This window comes from Ranitomeya imitator, chromosome 5, assembly GCF_032444005.1.
Source record: "Ranitomeya imitator isolate aRanImi1 chromosome 5, aRanImi1.pri, whole genome shotgun sequence".
NCBI classification, from domain to species: Eukaryota; Metazoa; Chordata; class Amphibia; order Anura; family Dendrobatidae; genus Ranitomeya; species Ranitomeya imitator.
Window position 1 is genome coordinate 108,234,602 of NC_091286.1, and position 19,807 is coordinate 108,254,408.

General features: G+C 50.6%; 1 protein-coding gene and 1 long non-coding RNA gene across 3 annotated transcripts; one reads left to right on the forward strand and one right to left on the reverse strand.

Annotated features, from left to right (window-relative positions):
• Positions 1-1,190: 1,190 nt before the first annotated feature.
• On the reverse strand, positions 1,191-10,640 carry LOC138681490 (large ribosomal subunit protein eL36). 2 transcript variants are annotated; one of them, XM_069769018.1, is made up of 4 exons: positions 10,485-10,640; positions 5,350-5,443; positions 4,190-4,324; positions 1,191-1,322 (listed from the first exon to the last, which is right to left on the reverse strand). In XM_069769018.1, exons 2-4 carry the CDS (start codon positions 5,440-5,442, stop codon positions 1,233-1,235), a joined length of 318 nt encoding a protein of 105 aa, XP_069625119.1. In that variant the 5' UTR covers position 5,443; positions 10,485-10,640; the 3' UTR covers positions 1,191-1,232. The 2 variants fall into 2 exon arrangements, with proteins under 2 accessions (XP_069625119.1, XP_069625120.1); XM_069769019.1 differs by having other exon boundaries at positions 10,464-10,487.
• A 43-nt stretch (positions 10,641-10,683) lies between these two features.
• On the forward strand, positions 10,684-14,676 carry LOC138681491 (uncharacterized). Its single transcript, XR_011321921.1, has 2 exons — positions 10,684-10,954; positions 13,650-14,676. It is a non-coding gene; the product is annotated as an uncharacterized lncRNA (long non-coding RNA).
• The last annotated feature ends 5,131 nt before the right edge of the window (positions 14,677-19,807 follow it).

Genomic DNA, 19,807 nt, shown 5'->3' on the forward strand with positions numbered 1-19,807 from the left:
CTCTGCACATCCCCATCATTTGTTCTCCCCCCCCCACCACACCTCAGTGTACTCTCACCAATATATTACTTTAAAAAAAAAAAAAAAACCCACACGACTCACCTCTTCGTCTGTTCTCCATCAGCATCGTCATCAGCTCTCTCTGACACAGGCACACGCTGCTTGCAGACATCATCGTCATCAAGCTGTGCATGACTGTCAGGAAGAAGAAAGCACCAGGAAGGAGAGGACAGATCCCTGCAGCTCCGCTCCTCTGCCATTTTCTCCTTTAGGCAGGGAAACTGAAGAGATCGCTCCATGCCCACCGCGCATGAGGGCAATGTGGTCATGCCACCCCCACGGTGCCTCAGGTTCCGAGAAACAAGCCAGATCGCCTTCAGTATTAGCTGTCCGACAGGGGCCCCCACGCAGTTGCATCGGCATTATGTCTGCCCTTGGTGATTGTTCATTTAGCAACAGGTGACTGACAGCTGTGGGCCAAGGTTGTGAAACAGCAGGTTACAGGAATGTAAGAGGCTTCAATACATTATAGGATAACTACATTGATGTGGAAGGGAAAATATGCAGAGTGTGTGTTTGTGCGTGTACACATATGCAATCCCAGTTTGTTTAGTTAGTAAATGCAGGCATTCCAAGAGCGCAGAGTAAGCAAACATTTCATGACAAGTGGTGCATATTCGCATATAGTTACCAGCCTAGACCCTCTAATGTACATTTCGTTTGTTGCCTATTCAGAAGGTTTACATGTTTATTGATCTATGCATTTGCACTTTATGAGCACTGGCATTCTTCCAGAAACATGGGAAATACCTACATATACCTTCTGATTCAGACAGTTATATGTGTGCACGCTAATTTCTGGTATTAAGAAGCATTATTCCAAAACACCACTAGGTGGAGACATTGTACCTAATAAACAGTGGGATTGCATATGTGCACATACAGTATATATAGAGCTCTGGCAAAAAAGAGACCACCGCAAAACTTTCAGCTTGTCTGATTTTTCTATTTAAAAACTGCCCAAACCAACCAGTCGCAGCTCTTGTTTTTTCAAAAGTACTACAAGAAATGAAAGCTGTTGTGTGATTGGCTTCTATGGGCAGTTTCAATCATTTCCCCAGTGATATACATTTTTATCAGACAACTGCACACCACACCAATTGGTTGCACAACAAACACTGATAAAGGTGTTTGTTTTTGGGAAATATTTATTTGGGCAGAACTTTTACAGCTTAATCTTTCTTGGCAGCAGCCTTTCTCATTGCAGCCAGCACATTGCTGAGTTCTTCTCTCTTTCTCTTGGCCCGAATGTGAGTTCCAATCTAAAAACAAAGAGAAAGGTGGCTCAATAGTGTTGTTAAGATCCATACATGAAGTACTGCGCATTACTTCATACAGCTCAGAGCAGGTGTCTGCATTGCTGAAGTTAGCAGAACTGAGAATACATATTGATGGCTATCAAGTCAACATCCTATATCCAAATACCACTATCAGATGCAAAATATTTGGCCACATCCTGACAAATTCACCACAATTTACAGCAGTGTCAATTTTATTAAAAACCCCTACGGAAGTGCTTAGCTAGTGTAAATTTCTCTTACTGGCACTCAGGGCTATGGAGTTGGAGACGTGGAGTCGGATGAGTTGTTGTGTCAGTATAAAATGGACAGACTTCGAAAATAAATAAAATTGGGTTCAGTAGTTCAGTGCAGGATTTGCTGTAAATGTTTTCATACGAATTTGGGAAAGTTATGAAATGTCCCATAAATGTCTGTTCTGTTCCTGATCTTAGGATCTCGGCTTTTAGTGGAGTCAAATCTGTGCTGCACTTTACACAGTGTTCCAAATTATTATGCAAATTGGATTTAAGTGTGATAAAGAATTAATTGTTTTGTTTTTCAAATAAACTCTTGGATGTTAAGGTACCGTCACACTAAGCGACGCTGCAGCGATACCGACAACGATGTCGATCGCTGCAGCGTCGCTGTTTGGTCGCTGGAGAGCTGTCACACAGACAGTTCTCCAGCGACCAACGATCCCGAGGTCCCTGGTAACCAGGGTAAACATCGGGTTACTAAGCGCAGGGCCGCGCTTAGTAACCCAATGTTTACCCTGGTTACCAGCGTAAACGTTAAAAAAAACAAACACTACATACTTACCTTCAGCTGTCTGTCCTCCGGCGCTCTGCTTTCCTCTGCACTGTCAGAGCCGGTCAGCCGGAAAGCAGAGCGGTGACGTCACCGCTGTGCTTTCTGGCTGGCCGGCGCTGACACAGGATACAAGAGGAGTGCAGAGAAGCAGAGCGCCGGGGACAGACAGCTGAAGGTAAGTATGTAGTGTTTGTTTTTTTAACGTTTACGCTGGTAACCAGGGTAAACATCGGGTTACTAAGTGCAGCCCTGCGCTTAGTAACCCGATGTTTACCCTGGTTACCAGTGAAGACATCGCTGGATCGGTGTCACACACGCCAATTCAGCGATGTCTGCGGGAGGTCCAGCGACTAAATAAAGTTCTGGACTTTGATCGTTGGTCGCTGTCACACAACGATTTCCTTAACGATATAGTTGCCAAGTCACAAAAAGCAACGATATCGTTAACGATATCGTTACGTGTGACAGTACCTTTAGTGTCTCAGGGCTCAATGGATCACTGAAATCAATCTTAAACACACGGGATAATTCGTTTTCTAGGTGATTCGAATTAAAGGAAAACTACTTAAAAATGATGTTTCACATTATTAAGCAGGTCACAGTTTTCAAGTAACATGGGAAAGAAAAAGGATCTCTCTGCTGCTGAAAAGCATCAAATAGTGCAATGCCTTGGTGAAGGGATGAAAACATTAGAAATTTCCCGAAAACTTAAGCGTGATCATCGTACTGTTAAGAGATTTGTGGCTGTATCTGAGCACAGATGTGTTTGTGCTGATAAAGGCATAATGAGGAAGATTTCTGCCAGGCAAGTTCATCGGATTAAGAGGGCAGCTGCTAAAAAGCCATTACAAAGCAGCAAACAGATATTTGAAGCTGCTGGTGCCTCTTGAGTCCCTCTAACCTCAAGGTGTAGGCTCCTTTCAAAGGCTTGCTGTGGTGCATAAACCTACTATTTGGCCACCCTTAAACAGTGTTCACAAGCAGAAAAGGTTGCATTGGGCCCTCACATACATGAAGACTAGTTTCCAAACATTCTTGTTTACTGATAAGTGTTGAGCAACCCTGGATGGTCCAAATGGATGGAGTAGTGGATGGTTGGTGTATGGCCACCATGTCCCAACAAGGCTGCAACAACAGCAAGGAGGTGGAGGAGTCCTGTCTTGGGCCAGAATCATGGAGAAACAGCTGGTAGGGGCCTTTAAGGTTCCTGAAGGTGTGAAAATGACCTCTGCAAAGTATATAGAGTTTCTTACTGACAACTGTCCTCAATGGTATAAAAAGCAGAAACGTGCCTTCAGGAGCAAAATCATCTTCATACATGACAATGCACATTATCATGCTGCAAAGAATACCTCTGAGTCATTGGCTGTTATGGGCATAAAAGGAGATAAACTCACTGTGTGGCCACCATCTTCCCCTGACCTCAACCCTATCGAGAACCTTTGGAGTATCATCAAGCAAAAGATCTGAGGGTGGGAGGCAGTTCACATCAAAACAGCAGCTCTGGGAGGATATTCTGACTTCATGCAAAAAATACAAGCAGAAACTCAATGGATGCAGGAATTGTGAAGGGTTTTTATGTTAACATGTAACTTGGCCTGTTAGGAGGTTTTGGAGTTACATAGCTTTTTTGTTCAGTGAATGACCTCCTAATGCTGCAAATTCCACAAATGAGCATTTTCAGTTCTTTAAAACATCAAATGTTTAGAAATTCTACTGTGCCTAATAATTTGGAACAGTGCATTTTAAGTTTTTATTCATTTTGGAGATTATACTGTTATCATTGGGAGATGTATTCAATAAAATTTGATGTATACCCTAACGGGTGAAGTCAGAGATATGGAGGAGTTGGAGGTTTGGCTTACTGACTCCACAGCCCTGCTGGCACTAGACCATCAAAGTTTGAGAGATGCAAGTCTCTTAATAAATTAGGCAAATACTCCAGCTCACTTAATATATGAACCAGCACTAGTAAATTCCCTCCAAAAACACCACATGCAACCACACATGTCAACTAAAATATGGATCATACCACATACCCTTTTCTTAATGAACTTAAGAGCTCTTTTATCCTTGGACACCTTCAGCAACTCCATGGCACGTCTCTCATAAGGAGCAAAGCCACAAACTTCACGAATCATGTCACGGACAAATTTGGTGTGCTTTGTCAGGCGCTACAAGAAAAACATTACAGAACATGGTATTTATAATGGTTCTCGGTGATAAGAGCTTACATTAATAAATCCTTGCCTTTCAAGCATTTGACTAACATTCACAGAACATATAAAGGGCCTTAAGCAAATTAAAATGGGACTGAGCTGCAGTGTCAACCACATGCAGACACCAGTAGATTAACATTATGCCATACAGTCTGATATACCCCTTTGTTATGCTTCATGCACAGGAAAGAACAGCAGGACGCACTTTCCTGGCAGTGAAGACATTCCACTGTATACAAATGCTCAGCAGTTACCAAGATGATACTTGGCGACTGCTGCAACCATAGGGGCCAATGGAGATGTACGGCATATGCGCTGTGTGCAGGTACAAGGCAGGTAGGAATTGTGCAGAACATGCCAATAGTATGGCTATTGGAAAAAAAAAAAACTGTCCCTGTAGCTTAGAGGTTGCCCAGGACTTAAAACATTGATGGTCTATAGCTAGCATGGGTCATCAATGTCTGATCGGGGCGCAACACCCAACACTCTCGCAGATCAGCTGTTCACAGGGTTGGTGGGGGCCAGAACTGCTATGATTGTATAGTGGCCACAGCCAGGTATTGCTTGTGTCACCTATTGAAATCAATAGGCAGTACACAGCCACTATCCTGTCAACCGAGCAGTTCTGGCCTCTGCCGACACTGGGAAAACTTATTGGTGGGGAGATGGTGCTGCACAGAGGTCACCTTTCAATACGTTTCTTTATGAGCCTCTTCTGGCTCTGAGACTTGCATTGAGAGCGTGTGACAGCTTCTCACTTCTGACCAGGCACGAGCTGGCACTGCAGGACCGGAGCAGCATTGGTAAAATGTGAAGCCGCCACAAGGTGATCGAAGAAGGGGACTTACATATAAAGCGCCATTCCAGAACTGAAAAAACATTAGTCTGCTAAAATATGACTAGACAAGACCCTTTACAGCATTAATTGCAATGTGCTGGGGAAAGGGTGAACAAAGGAACTCTTCAACGTTTATACTCACCCCTCTCCTGCGGGAGTGTCTGATCTTTGCAACATTCTTAGTTACTTTATGGCCTTTATTAAGGCCCACAGCCATAGGATACCTGATAGCCATTCTGAAAATGAAGTAGAGATTTTACATATAGCACATAAGCAATTCTCAGTGTAGTATAGAACATAAGCACACTACAAAACTACATATTGGGTCTACAAATGGGTATAAAAAACATAATACACAAATGTAATAAGCATTTAGAGATGGAGAATTTATTTGCAGGACTCCAAGCCCATCCACCATGTCTGTCATCTGAACACTGGACAGGAGGCCAGTGAATTTTCTTAACTCCTCCTTTGATTAGCCATGTGTGTCATGACACAATGTTCATGCATCAGCCTAGCTAATCAAAAGTAAGGAGATTTACAGGGTTCCCTTCCAGCAGTGAGATGATGGACCGGAATGCTGCGAATCAATGCAAGATTTCTGCAGATGAATGATCGCATTGGATTTAAAGGGTTATGTTCCAATTCGCACTGCTCTGCAACCATCATTGTGACAGCTGGTAATTAGAGGGCAGCTCAGCCTCCAGAATCTCACTCAAAGCACAATGGAATAAACAATGGGTAACCTCACCGATCCCCTGCAACATCCCTGTGGTCGCACACAACCACTGAGGTGACCACCACCGACAGTGATTGCTACAGCCAGCATGGCCATAGGTGAAAATTATTAACTTCCATCACTTGAGATTTTGTATTAAATTAACATAAAGACCTGACAACTTCATTAATTCACATCCTACAGGCTTTTAGCACACAGTGTTACAAGCATGATTTTTCTACAGGGGTTTTATTCCCAAAGCACCACTCCAGTGGTTTATTGCACAGCTGGAGGAGTGCTTTAAATGAACTCACTCTCCTGTCATCCCCTTAAGGGCATGTGCCCACAGTCAGTAATCGTTGCGGGTTGGACGCTGCGTACAGCACCAAATCCGCAGCGTCCAGATGTTGCAGCATAGTGGATGGGATTTCAAGAAGTCACATGTCCACTCAGTGTCCACAGACGCGCTCAGCTCACCCGCGGAGACGCACACGTGGCACGTCTTTCCGGACCGCAGCATGTCAACTTCTCTTGCATTTCAACCATACAATGTATTGGACGCGGTGAATCCGCACGGTTCAGTGATCACAGAGGAATCACCTGCGCTCAATAGACGGCAGCGCTTTGGACACAGTGAACATGCACTGCTAGCTCCGGATCGTTTACACCCAACCTCACCTTTTTCCAGCATCCCAAAAGTCTCTGGTGAAAAACGACCTACTGGCAACTCCACTGTTTCATGGAGCTGCGCAGAGGTCACTTGTCACTACATCTCTAGGAGATCCTCGTTCTGGCTCCCAGACTGGTATTGGGAGTGTGTGACATAGGACCAGTCAGAAGTTACAGGCACAAGCTGGCGCAGGGGCGGTAATAGGGGAAGCCGCCGGAAGGTGACCAGGGACTTACAATTACACGTCACTCCAAAGCAGACAAAAAAAACACACTTTAGAGTGGTGCATTAAAAGGGGTTGTCCCATTTCAGTAAGGCTATGTTCACACATTGCGGTTTTTACCGCGGAACCGCGGCGATTTTGCAGCTGCGGGTTCGCAGCAGTTTCCATAGCGTTTACAGTAACATGTAAACCCTATGAAAACCGCAAACCGCTGTGCACATGCTGCGGGAAAAAACGCGTGGGAACGCAGCGGTTTAAAAGCCGCAGCATGTCACTTTGTGCAGAATCGCAGCGATTCTGCACCCATAGAAATGCATTGATCCGCTTACTTCCCACATGGGGCTGTGCCCACCATGCAGGAAGTAATGCGGATAATGTGCGGGTTATACCTGGGGTGGAGGAGAGGAGACTCCTCCAGGCCCCGGGAACCATATTTGAGTAAAAAAAAAATTAAAATAAAAAAAAATTTAAAATGAAAAATCATGATATACTCACCTCTGAAGTCTCAGCGCTGCACGCGGCCGTCCGGTCTCAGGTTTGCTATGCAACCAGGACCTGCGGTGACGTCGCGGTCACATGACCGTGACGTCACGAAGGTCCTTCTCGCACAGCATCTTTGGAACCGGACCGCCGCCTGCAGCGCCGAGGAGATCGGGACGTCAGAGGGTGAGTATATCATCATGATTTTATTATTTTTAACACTACTATTGATGCTGCATATGCGGCATCAATAGTAGGGGTAAATCCCGCAGCGGAACCCGCAACACAAACCGCGATAAATCTGCAGGGAGAACCCGCAGGGACAGGATGCTATGTGTGAACATAGCCTAAAGCTTTTCCTAAACGCTTCATTAGTAAAAACAGGCTGAGCTTTTCTCCCCCTCCTCGGGTCCAGCACCGAGTCCCCACTGCTGCTCCCCTCGACTGATGCAGAGCCAGGACCCCAGCACTATAGGCGGGAGACCGCGCTGGACACAGGAGGCTGCAGAAAGGACGGCGGGCCTCCATTAATGGGAACAGGAAAACGGACGACTCAGAGAATCACACACAGCGTGCAGACACGGCGGGGAGGACGGACCAGCACCAACAGAGCGCCGTACACACGGCCCCCGCCAGGAGATAACGCACACCCAGACCCCCGTACACACGGCCCCCGCCAGGAGATAACGCACACCCAGACCCCCGTACACAGCCCCCGAGAGGAGATAACGCACACCCAGACCCCCGTACACACGATCCCCGCCAGGAGATAACGCACACCCAGACCCCCGTACACACGATCCCCGCCAGGAGATAACGCACACCCAGACCCCCGTTCACACGATCCCCGCCAGGAGATAACGCACACCCAGACCCCCGTACACACGATCCCCGCCAGGAGATAACGCACACCCAGACCCCCGTACACACAATCCCCGCCAGGAGATAACGCACACCCAGACCCCCGTACACACGATCCCCGCCAGGAGATAACGCACACCCAGACCCCCGTACACACGATCCCCGCCAGGAGATAACGCACACCCAGACCCCCGTACACACGGCCCCCGCCAGGAGAAAACGCACACCCAGACCCCCGTACACACCATCCCCGCCAGGAGATAACGCACACCCAGACCCCCGTACACAGCCCCCGAGAGGAGATAATGCACACCCAGACCCCCGTACACACCATCCCCGCCAGGAGATAACGCACACCCAGACCCCCGTACACAGCCCCCGAGAGGAGATAATGCACACCCAGACCCCCGTACACACGATCCCCGCCAGGAGATAACGCACACCCAGACCCCCGTACACAGCCCCCGAGAGGAGATAACGCACACCCAGACCCCCGTACACACGGTCCCCGCCAGGAGATAACGCACACCCAGACCCCCGTACACACGATCCCCGCCAGGAGATAACGCACACCCAGACCCCCGTACACACGGCCCCCGCCAGGAGAAAACGCACACCCAGACCCCCGTACACACCATCCCCGCCAGGAGATAACGCACACCCAGACCCCCGTACACAGCCCCCGAGAGGAGATAATGCACACCCAGACCCCCGTACACACCATCCCCGCCAGGAGATAACGCACACCCAGACCCCCGTACACAGCCCCCGAGAGGAGATAATGCACACCCAGACCCCCGTACACACGATCCCCGCCAGGAGATAACGCACACCCAGACCCCCGTACACAGCCCCCGAGAGGAGATAACGCACACCCAGACCCCCGTACACACGGTCCCCGCCAGGAGATAACGCACACCCAGACCCCCGTACACAGCCCCCGAGAGGAGATAACGCACACCCAGACCCCCGTACACACGATCCCCGAGAGGAGATAACGCACACCCAGACCCCCGTACACACGATCCCCGCCAGGAGATAACGCACACCCAGACCCCCGTACACACGATCCCCGCCAGGAGATAACGCACACCCAGACCCCCGTACACACCATCCCCGCCAGGAGATAATGCACACCCAGACCCCCGTACACACCATCCCCGCCAGGAGATAACGCACACCCAGACCCCCGTACACAGCCCCCGAGAGGAGATAACGCACACCCAGACCCCCGTACACAGCCCCCGAGAGGAGATAACGCACACCCAGACCCCCGTACACAGCCCCCGAGAGGAGATAACGCACACCCAGACCCCCGTACACACGGCCCCCGCCAGGAGAAAACGCACACCCAGACCCCCGTACACACGATCCCCGCCAGGAGATAACGCACACCCAGACCCCCGTACACACGATCCCCGCCAGGAGATAACGCACACCCAGACCCCCGTACACACCATCCCCGCCAGGAGATAACGCACACCCAGACCCCCGTACACAGCCCCCGAGAGGAGATAACGCACACCCAGACCCCCGTACACAGCCCCCGAGAGGAGATAACGCACACCCAGACCCCCGTACACAGCCCCCGAGAGGAGATAACGCACACCCAGACCCCCGTACACACGGCCCCCGCCAGGAGAAAACGCACACCCAGACCCCCGTACACACGATCCCCGCCAGGAGATAACGCACACCCAGACCCCCGTACACACGGCCCCCGCCAGGAGAAAACGCACACCCAGACCCCCGTACACACGATCCCCGCCAGGAGATAACGCACACCCAGACCCCCGTACACACGATCCCCGCCAGGAGATAACGCACACCCAGACCCCCGTACACACCATCCCCGCCAGGAGATAACGCACACCCAGACCCCCGTACACAGCCCCCGAGAGGAGATAATGCACACCCAGACCCCCGTACACACGATCCCCGCCAGGAGATAACGCACACCCAGACCCCCGTACACAGCCCCCGAGAGGAGATAATGCACACCCAGACCCCCGTACACACCATCCCCGCCAGGAGATAACGCACACCCAGACCCCCGTACACAGCCCCCGAGAGGAGATAACGCACACCCAGACCCCCGTACACACGGCCCCCGCCAGGAGATAATGCACACCCAGACCCCCGTACACACGATCCCCGCCAGGAGATAACGCACACCCAGACCCCCGTACACAGCCCCCGAGAGGAGATAATGCACACCCAGACCCCCGGGGACGCGCCCCACCTAAGCACACTGACATGCAGCCGCTCAGGAAAAGGATGGCAGAGATATTACACGGATCTTACCAGCCGCTGCTAGGAACGTACCTGTGCAGTCTGATGGCGGACACACCGGAAGGAAGGAGCTAAAACGGAAGTGCTTTATTTAATACGTCGGCTGAGACCTCCAGAGCCTGGAAGGACGGCAAGAGCGGCGCCGCTCTATCCCAGCTAGCGTGCTTACGTCACCAGCGCGCTTCCAGCGAATATTGAATTCGCAGGCTGAATGTGTTGTGGGCGTGTCAGGGCAGTCTTTGTGAGCTGCAGCGCTGATTGGTTCATCAGGGCATCGAAGGCGGCGCATTTAGGAGCGCGCTCTGTTCCTGAGACAGGCTTGCAATATGGAAGGAGCACAGGAGAGTAAATGCTAGACTGTATGGGCTCCTTCCAGGTGTGACGTCATTTCCGAGGCGTGTCCTATCGGGAGGGGGCGTGTTCTGAGTTCACTTCATGGGCGTATTCTCTTTTTACTAAGGCGACAAAGGAAAGCAGCATGACAGCTTGTGGACGCCATGGAGGTGGTTTCAGGGTGAAACTTGCTGATCGCTATTGGGGGGAGGCCCTGTGGTGGTCGACCTGCTTGTCTGTGTGGAGGGGCGACCTGTGGTGGGATTTTGGGGGGAACCGTGTGGTGGGATTTTGGGGGGTGCTGCTGGCTATTGTGGGGAGACCCCTGCGGTGGGATTTTGGGGGGTGGTGCTCCTGCTGGCTATTGTGGGGGACCCCTGCGGTGGGATTTTGGGGGGTTCTGCTGCTGCTGGCTATTGTGGGGGGACCCCTGCAGTGGGATTTGGGGGGGGGTTCTGCTGCTGCTAGCTATTGTGGGGGGACCCCTGCGGTGGGATTTTGGGGGGTTCTGCTGCTGCTGGCTATTGTGGGGGGACCCCTGCAGTGGGATTTGGGGGGGGGTTCTGCTGCTGCTAGCTATTGTGGGGGGACCCCTGCGGTGGGATTTTGGGGGGGTTCTGCTGGCTATTGTGGGGGGACCTCTGCGGTGGGATTTTGGGGGGTGCTGCTGCTGGCTATTGTGGGGGACCCCTGCGGTGGGATTTTGGGGGGCTGCTGCTGCTGCTGGCTATTGTGGGGGACCCCTTCGGTGGGATTTTGGGGGGGTGCTGCTGGCTATTGTGGGGGACCCTGCGGTGGGATTTTGGGGGGTTGCTGCTGGCTATTGTGGGGGACCCCTGCGGTGGGATTTTGGGGGGGTGGTGCTCCTGCTGGCTATTGTGGGGGACCCCTGCGGTGGGATTTGGGGGGGGGGTGCTGCTGCTGGCTATTGTGGGGGACCCCTGCGGTGGGATTTTGGGGGGGTGCTGCTGGCAATTGTGGGGGACCCCTGCAGTGGGATTTTGGGGGGCTGCTGCTGGCTATTGTGGGGGACCCCTGCGGTGGGATTTTGGGGGGGTGCTGCTGCTGGCTATTGTTTCGGACCCCTGCGATGGGATTTTGGGGGGGGGGGTGCTGCTCTGCTTCTGGCTATTGTCTCGGACCCTTGTGGTGGGATTTGGGGGGACCTGCTCCTGGCTATTGTGGGGGACCCCTGCGGTGGGATTTGGGGGGGGACCTGCTGCTGCTGGCTATTGTGGGGGACCCCTGCGGTGGGATTTTGGGGGGGACCTGCTGCTGCTGGCTATTGTGGGATTTTGGGGGACACCTACTGCTGGCTATTGTCTCGGACCCTTGTGGTGGGTTTTGGGGGGACCTGCTCCTGGCTATTGGGGACCCCTGTGGTGGGATTTGGGGGGCACCTGATGCTGGCTATTGTGGGTGACTGCTGCTGTGGGATTTTGGGGGGGGCACCTACTGCTGCTGGCTGTTGTGGGGGACCTGCTACTGGCTGTTGTGGGGGACCCTTGTGTGATTTGGGGGATCTGCTGCTGTGGTGGGGTTTGAGGGCGACATGCTTGTGGTCGGGTTTTGGGAAGGCGTGACCTGCTGTAAGCTATTGGGGGACCCCTGTGGTGGAATGTGGGGGTGACCTGCTTGTGGTGGGATGTGGGGAGGCGACCTGCATGTGGGGGGGTTACCTGCTGCAGGCTATTGGTGGGACCCCTGTGGTGAGATTTGAGGGCGACCTGCTTGTGGGGGGTGACCTGCTTGTCGTGGAATGTGGGGAGGCGACCTGCTTGTCGTGGGATGTGGTTGAGGCGACCTGCTTGTCGTGGGATGTAGGGACGACCCTATTGGGCTATTGGGGGGGATCCCGTGGTGGGATTTGGGGGCGACCTGCTGGTTACGGATGGAACCCTTTTATTGGGGGGTGACCTGCTGCTTACTGGGGGATCCCTTTAATTGGGGGACGACCTGCTTATGGGTTGGGTTTGGGGGGCTGATGAAGGTTTAAGCTGGGTGGGGGGTGGACATCCGAAGGGGGTTTGTGCTGGGTTGGGGGGTCCACGTCCGATGGGGGTTTGTGCTGGGTTGGGGGGTCCACGTCTGATGGGGGTTTGAGCTGGATGGGGGGTCTGCATCTGGGGGTTTGTGCTGGGTGGGGGGTCCGCCTCTTGGGGCTTTGTGCATAACACGAAAAAACCACGACCATAAACTTTCATCAGGGGGTTTGTGCTGGGTGGGTGGGGGGGTCTGCGTCCGATGGGGGTTTGTGGGGGTTGGACGTCCGATGGGGGTTGGATGTCAGATGGTGGTTTGTGGGGGTTGGACGTCCGATGGGGGTTGGATGTCAGATGGTGGTTTGTGGGGGTTGGACGTCCGATGGGGGTTTGTGGGGGTTGGACGTCCGATGGGGGTTTGTGGGGGCTGGACGTCCGATGGGGGTTTGTGGGGGTTGGGCGTCTGATGGGGTCGTGTCTGATGGGATTTATGGTTGGGGCAGGGGGCGTCATTTGGATTTACGCTTGATGGGAGGGAATGTCTGGATTTATCCTGTGGGGTCCACTGGTTAATGTGAGGTGGAGGTTTCTGACTGGGGGAGCGAGGTTATGCTGTGTGGCCCTCTGGTTGATGTGGGGGGGCTAATGCTTCATTGGGGTACACAAAAAAACATGGGTGTATGCTGCTTATGCTATGCAAAAATTTTTTTTTAGGTATTTCACTGTAGAGTAGGCTACACCACCAACTGGCACGAAGCTAATCCGTTTTAGCTTTGTCAGTAGGAGGCAGACATGGGTCTGGACCGCCTAGCCCATTTTCTGCCTTAGGATTTTAGGGGGGGGGGGGTTTATTAACGATTTTTCTTTTTAATTTTTTTTTCAGATAGAGTAGGGAGGGAAGACGAATTCGTTATGTGCCAGCCGCCGAAAAGTCTGCGTCCAGGTTATTCCATGCCCATCTTCATCGGTCTGCGAAGAATGATTTGTGATCTTCAGGACAGGTATATCCTACCAGGCAGTGAGGGGGCTACTTTAAAAAAAAAACCCAGAAAGGACAGGACAAATATGTCCTAGTTTTCCCCTGAGCAATATGGACGTCTCCTGGGGAAACCTTCCTATTCATGCAGCCTCCATGTTTTCCAGAGGCTCCTGTGACCCTGCTCTTAAAATATCCAGGCTTCGTTCTAGGCCTTCTCTGGTGGCTGCTCCACCAGTGCCCTGAACAATCATGCACGCCAACTTTCTAGTGTGTTCTACTCAGTTTAAGAGTACTTCGCTTCTGCAACAGATGACTAAAGTCTGCCTCCCAAGAGATCTGCTGTTCAATTTTTGTTGTTTTGGAAATGTTCTGTCCAAAAAAACGACGGAACAACTCTCCGACCCGCCAGGAAAAGACGAGACCTTCCTTTAGGCCAGCCCCCTCCTGGCATCCATGAACCCACCAGCACTGGTGTGCTAGGCCTGGATCTAGCAGACTCTCTCCGACATGATGGGGCGTTCCCACCTTGGATGTTTCTCAGGGTTGGCTGCCGTGTCCTTCACTATTCAAGGCCGGTATTATGATCTCTGGTCTGGGACAGCGAAACCTCAGACACCGGAGGCAGGCCTGGGGGGGGGCGCGCAGAGCCACATACCAAACCGACAGTCCAGCCCGCATGCACCAACAGCATATTACAGTTTTACAATACTTTAGAAATGCATAAAATGAAACGAGCAAAGGCATAAAGTTATTCAATGCAAAAAAAATGCAGTTTTATAAAATTAGAAATGTTTCTATATCTATTGTTAAAATGATATTTATCCAGTATTTCTATAAGTAAAAGTCTGAGATTTCTGTGGGAAATGGTAATTTGTTCCTCTTAAACCAGTTCTGAATGTAAATAAAACATTGCTCTGATTAAGTCTCCACATTGCATTTTAGCCTTTCATTTCATGCGTAGGGCAGGACAAGCCCATGATGTATCTGTTTAAGACATACATGTAAGGTGCTATAATAACAGCCTTAGGCTGGTTTCCAACCAGCGTTCGGCAGGGCTGCGGATGGCAGCCTTCTTCCCCTGTTAAGGCTTCACAGAAGTTTATAACGCAGAGCCATGAAAATAAAAAAATAAAAAAATTTCTTTGCTCAAATATGATTTTTTAGCCCGCAATTTTTTATTTTCCCAAGGGTAACAGAAGAAATTTGACCCCAAAAGTTGTTGTCCAGTTTTTCCTGAGTACGGTGATACCCCATATGTGGGGGTAAACCACTGTTTGGGCACATGCCGGGGCTCAGAAGTGAAGTAGTGACGTTTTGAAGTGCAGACTTTGATGGAATGCTCTGCGGGCGTCACGTTGCGTTTGCAGAGCCCCTGATGTGGCTAAACAGTAGAAACCCCCCACAAGTGACCCAATTTTGGAAACTAGACCCTGAAAAGAACTTATCTAGATGTGTGGTGAGCACTTTGAACCCCCAAGTGCTTCACAGAAGTTTATAACGCAGAGATAATAAATACGTTTTCATTCCTCAAAAATAATTTTTTATCCCAGAATTTTATATTTTCCCAAGGGTTACAGGAGAAATTGGACCCCAAAAGTTGTTGTCCAGTTTCTCCTGAGTACGCCGATACCCCATGTGTGGGAGTAAACCACTGTTTGGGCACACGTCAGGGCTCAGAAGGGAAGTAGTGACTTTTGAAATGCAGACTTTGATGGAATGGTCTGCGGGCGTCACGTTGCGTTTGCAGAGCCCCTGATGTGCCTAAACAGTAGAAACCCCCCACAAGTGACCCGATTTTGGAAACTAGACCCCCCAAGGAACTTATCTAGATATGTGGTGAGAACTTTGAACCCCCAAGTGCTTCACAGACGTTTACAACGCAGAGCCGTGAAAATAAAAAATCATTTTTCTTTCCTCAAAAATGATGTTTTAGCAAGCAATTTTTTATTTTCACAAGGGTAACAGGAGAAATTGGACCCCAGTAATTGTTGCGCAGTTTGTCCTGAGTATGCTGGTACCCCATATGTGGGGGTAAACCACTGTTTGGGCGCACGTCGGGGCTCGGAAGTGAGGGAGCACCATTTGACTTTTTGAATACAAGATTGACTGGAATCAATGGTGGCGCCATGTTGCGTTTGGAGACCCCTGATGTGCCTAAACAGTGGAAACCCCTGAATTCTACCTCCAACACTAACCCCAACACACCCCTAACCCTAATCCCAACTGTGACCATAACCCTAATCACAACCCTAATTCCAACCCTAAGGCTATGTGCCCACGTTGCGGATTCGTGTGAGATTTTTCAGCACCATTTTTGAAAAATCCGCGGGTAACAGGCACTGCGTTTTACCGCGGATTTCCAGTGTTTTTTGTGCGGATTTCACCTGCGGATTCCTATTGAGGAACAGGTGTAAAACGCTGCGGAATCCGCGCAAAGAATTGACATGCTGCGGAAAATACAACTCAGCGTTTCCACGCGGTATTTTCCGCACCATGGGCACAGCGGATTTGGTTTCCCATAGATTTACGTGGTACTGTAAACCTGATGGAACACTGCTGCAAATCCGCAGCGGCCAATCCACTGCGGATCCGCAGCCAAATCCGCACCGTGTGCACATAGCCTAATTCTAAAGGTATGTGCACACACTGCGGAAAACGCTGCGGATCCACAGCGTTTCCGCCGCTGTGGGTCCGCAGCAGTTTCCCATGAGTTTACAAAAATGCACATATGCTGCGGAAAAAACTGCGGAAATGCAGCGGTTTACATTCCGTACATTTCACTTCTTTCTGCGGATTCCACAGCGGTTTTACAACTGCTCCAATAGAAAACCACAGTGAAATCCGCAGAAAAACCGTGCACTGCGGATTTATAAAAATCGCTGAGGAAAAATCCGCAGAGGACCAGAATACGTGTGCACATTCTCTAAACCTAACCCTAGTTCTAACTGTAGTGGAAAAAAATATATATATTTTCTTTATTTTATTATTGTTCCTACCTATAGGGGTGATAAAGGGGGGGTTCATTTACTTTTTTTTTTTATTTTGATCACTGTGATAGGTTTTATCACAGTGATCAAAATGTACATGGAACGAATCTGCCGGCCGGCAGATGGCGGCACCCATGAAGAAAATGGACGGACACCGGGAGCCTCGGTAAGTATGAGGGGGGGAGATCGGGGCACGGGGGGTGGCATAGGAACACGAGGGGTGCGGACAGGAGGACGGGGGAGCAAACAGGGCGACGGAGGGGAGCGGACCACAGAACGGAGGACTGGGGGGGGATCGGTGGGGGGGGGGGGTGCAGACCAGTGTTTCCAGCCATGGCCGATGATATTGCAGCATCAGCCATGGCTGGATTGTAATATTTCACCAGTTTTAATAGGTGAAATATTACAAATCACTGATTGGCTGTTGAAAGTGAATCTGCCAATCAGAGTGATCGTAGCCACGGGGGGGGGGGGGGGGAGGGTGAAGCCACCCCCCCTGGGCTTTACTACCACTCCCCCTGTCCCTGCAGATCGGGTGAAATTGGAGTTAACCCTTTCACCCGATCTGCAGGGACGCGATCTTTCCATGACGCCACATAGGTGTCATGGGTCGGATTGGCACCGACTTTCATGACGCCTACGTGGCGTCATGGGTCGGGAAGGGGTTAAGGGGGCCAACACTATAATTTTTTAGTTTCTTACTATTTATGTAGTTGAAGAATATTTTGGGATTATTTTTACTCTCTCTGGCAATGAGTCTCTCTGTCTCAATCTTTGCTGCCTTGATTTGCTTTTTACAGAATTTATTTAATTTTTTGTATTTAATGCCTCCTCAATACCTACTTCCTTTAATTCTCTAAATGCTTTCTTTTTGTCACTTATTGCGCCCCTTACAGCTCTATTTAGCCATATTGGTTTCCTCCTATTTCTAGTATGTTTATTCACATACGGTATATACTGTGCACAGGTCCTATCCAGGATGCTAATAAACGTCTCCCATTTTCTTTGTGTATTTTTGTGTCTCAGAATATCGTCCCAGTTAATTGCACCAAGATCATCTCTCATCCGTTGGAAATTTGCCCTCCTGAAGTTTAGTGTCCTTGTAACCCCTCTATTATACATCTTATTAAAGGATGCATGAAAACTTATTATTTTGTGATCACTATTCCCCAAGTGACCCCCAACCCTTATATTTGATATGCGGTCTGGCATGTTGGTTAATATTAGGTCTAGCAGTGCCCCCCTCCTTGTTGGGTCCTGATCCAGTTGTGAAAGGTAATTGTCTCTCATAGTTGTCAAAAAACAATTACCTTTGCTGGAACTGCAGGTTTCTGTTCCCCAATCTATTTCAGGGTAGTTGAAGTCCCCCATAATAATGACTTCTCCTTGAGTCGCAGCTTCATCTATTTGCTTTACGAGGATATTCTCCATTGCTTCCATTATTTTTGGAGATTTATAACAAACCCCTATCAGCAATTTATTATTTTCTCCAGTCACCTTCCATGACAGCAGTATTGGAGGATGTCTCCCCACCCTAATAGGGGACAGGAAACAAAGAGGTTAAATATCCCTCCACTTCCTGCAACCACCAGTGCTTTTCCTGTCCCCTATTGGGCATGAAGAGGTTCTCTGATAGTGCTGCCGTGGCCGGCGGTCGGGAGCACTGTTACCTTTCTAAGCCGGGCAGTCGAGGTTGGGGGCTCCGCTCTCCTCCTTCAGACTGCTCCCATCTCCATGTCCACCACGCGACTTGGGACCCTCTCCCGCCCTACCTGCGCCTCTTTTGGGAGGCAAAGCAGGGCGGTACGGTGCTCCGGGGTCCTCCTGCAGCTCCCCAGCTTCCTCCTTCCTCCACGCTGGTGCTGGCGCGCGCACACCGGAAGTGACGCGCACCCGAACTTCTGTTTTTTCCCCGGCGCCTTACACCGCAGCTCCTGCGTGCGCCGATTAGCGTCCTGGCCCAGGACATCCAGAGGCGGCATGGACGGGCGTCTCGGACCCCCTCCAAACGGACACTAACGAGGAGGAGGAGCACCACCACCAATCTCGCTGGGAGCCTCGATATTCTATTTATTCCTGGCTAGGGAAGCCTCCAGGCAAGACCTCCTGTCTGTGACCCTCTGTAGTCAGGACCTCTGACCATATGGACGGCGACAAACCCCTTCACTCTGCTTCTGTGGAGCCCAGCGCTCACCCCCCTGCTGTAAGTAGTGGGATGATGTCCCTTGCTGTCCATTTTTTTTTAATTCAAGCGACTTAGTCCGACTTTCTCTCTTTTAGAGAGACAAGGTCTCTGTCCCTAAGAAGGTGCCCAGCCGCAAGTGTGCTGCATGTGCGTCCAAGCTTCCCTCCACATATAAAAAGAAGCTCTGCCAGCCATGCACAGACGAGGTTCTGCATGCTGAACAGCCCTCTCTTATGGACAGCATCAGAACTCTCATCAGGCAGGAAGTGTAGTCTTCCATGGCGACCTTTTCCCAGCCTCCGACACCGCAGCCTCCCCCTCCTAAGAAAAGGAAAATAGCCCCGGTAGTCTCTGACTCAGGAGAATTACATACTTCAGATTCAGGGGACCCTTGGGAGAATGAGAGTTCTGCCTCTACCTCTGCTCCCAAAACAGACAATAAAAAATACCTCTTTTCCTCCGAGGATTTGGAGGAAATAGTGTCTATGGTGAGGGGCATCATGGGGGTGGAGGAAGAGGTGGAGGGCCATTCTGTACAGGATGACATGTTTAGGGGGTTAAAACCCAAATCTGTAAAGGGATTCCCCATACACAAAAATATTGAGAGCCTTATCCTCCACGAGTGGGGCCTTCCAGAGAAAGGGTTAAAGGGACACTGTCACCTGAATTTGGAGGGAACAATCTTCAGCCATGGAGGCGGGGTGTTTGATTCACCCTTTCCTTACCCGCTGGCTGCATGCTGGCTGCAATATTGGATTGAAGTTCATTCTCTGTCCTCCATAGTACACGCCTGCGCAAGGCAAGATTGCACCTTGTGCAGGCATGTATTACGGAGGACAGAGAATGAACTTCAATCCAATATTGCAGCCAGCGGGTAAGGAAAGGGTGAA

Bases quoted from the DNA above. Each gene is read 5' to 3' on its own strand.
- LOC138681490 (XM_069769018.1), bottom strand. From the start codon at position 5,442: ATGGCTATCAGGTATCCTATGGCTGTGGGCCTTAATAAAGGCCATAAA. The intron at 4,325-5,349 runs GTGAGTATAAAC...TTTTTCTTGTAG, and splicing joins GACACTCCCGCAGGAGAGGG to CGCCTGACAAAGCACACCAA. The intron at 1,323-4,189 runs GTATGTGGTATG...CTTTGTTTTTAG, and splicing joins TTAAGTTCATTAAGAAAAGG to ATTGGAACTCACATTCGGGC.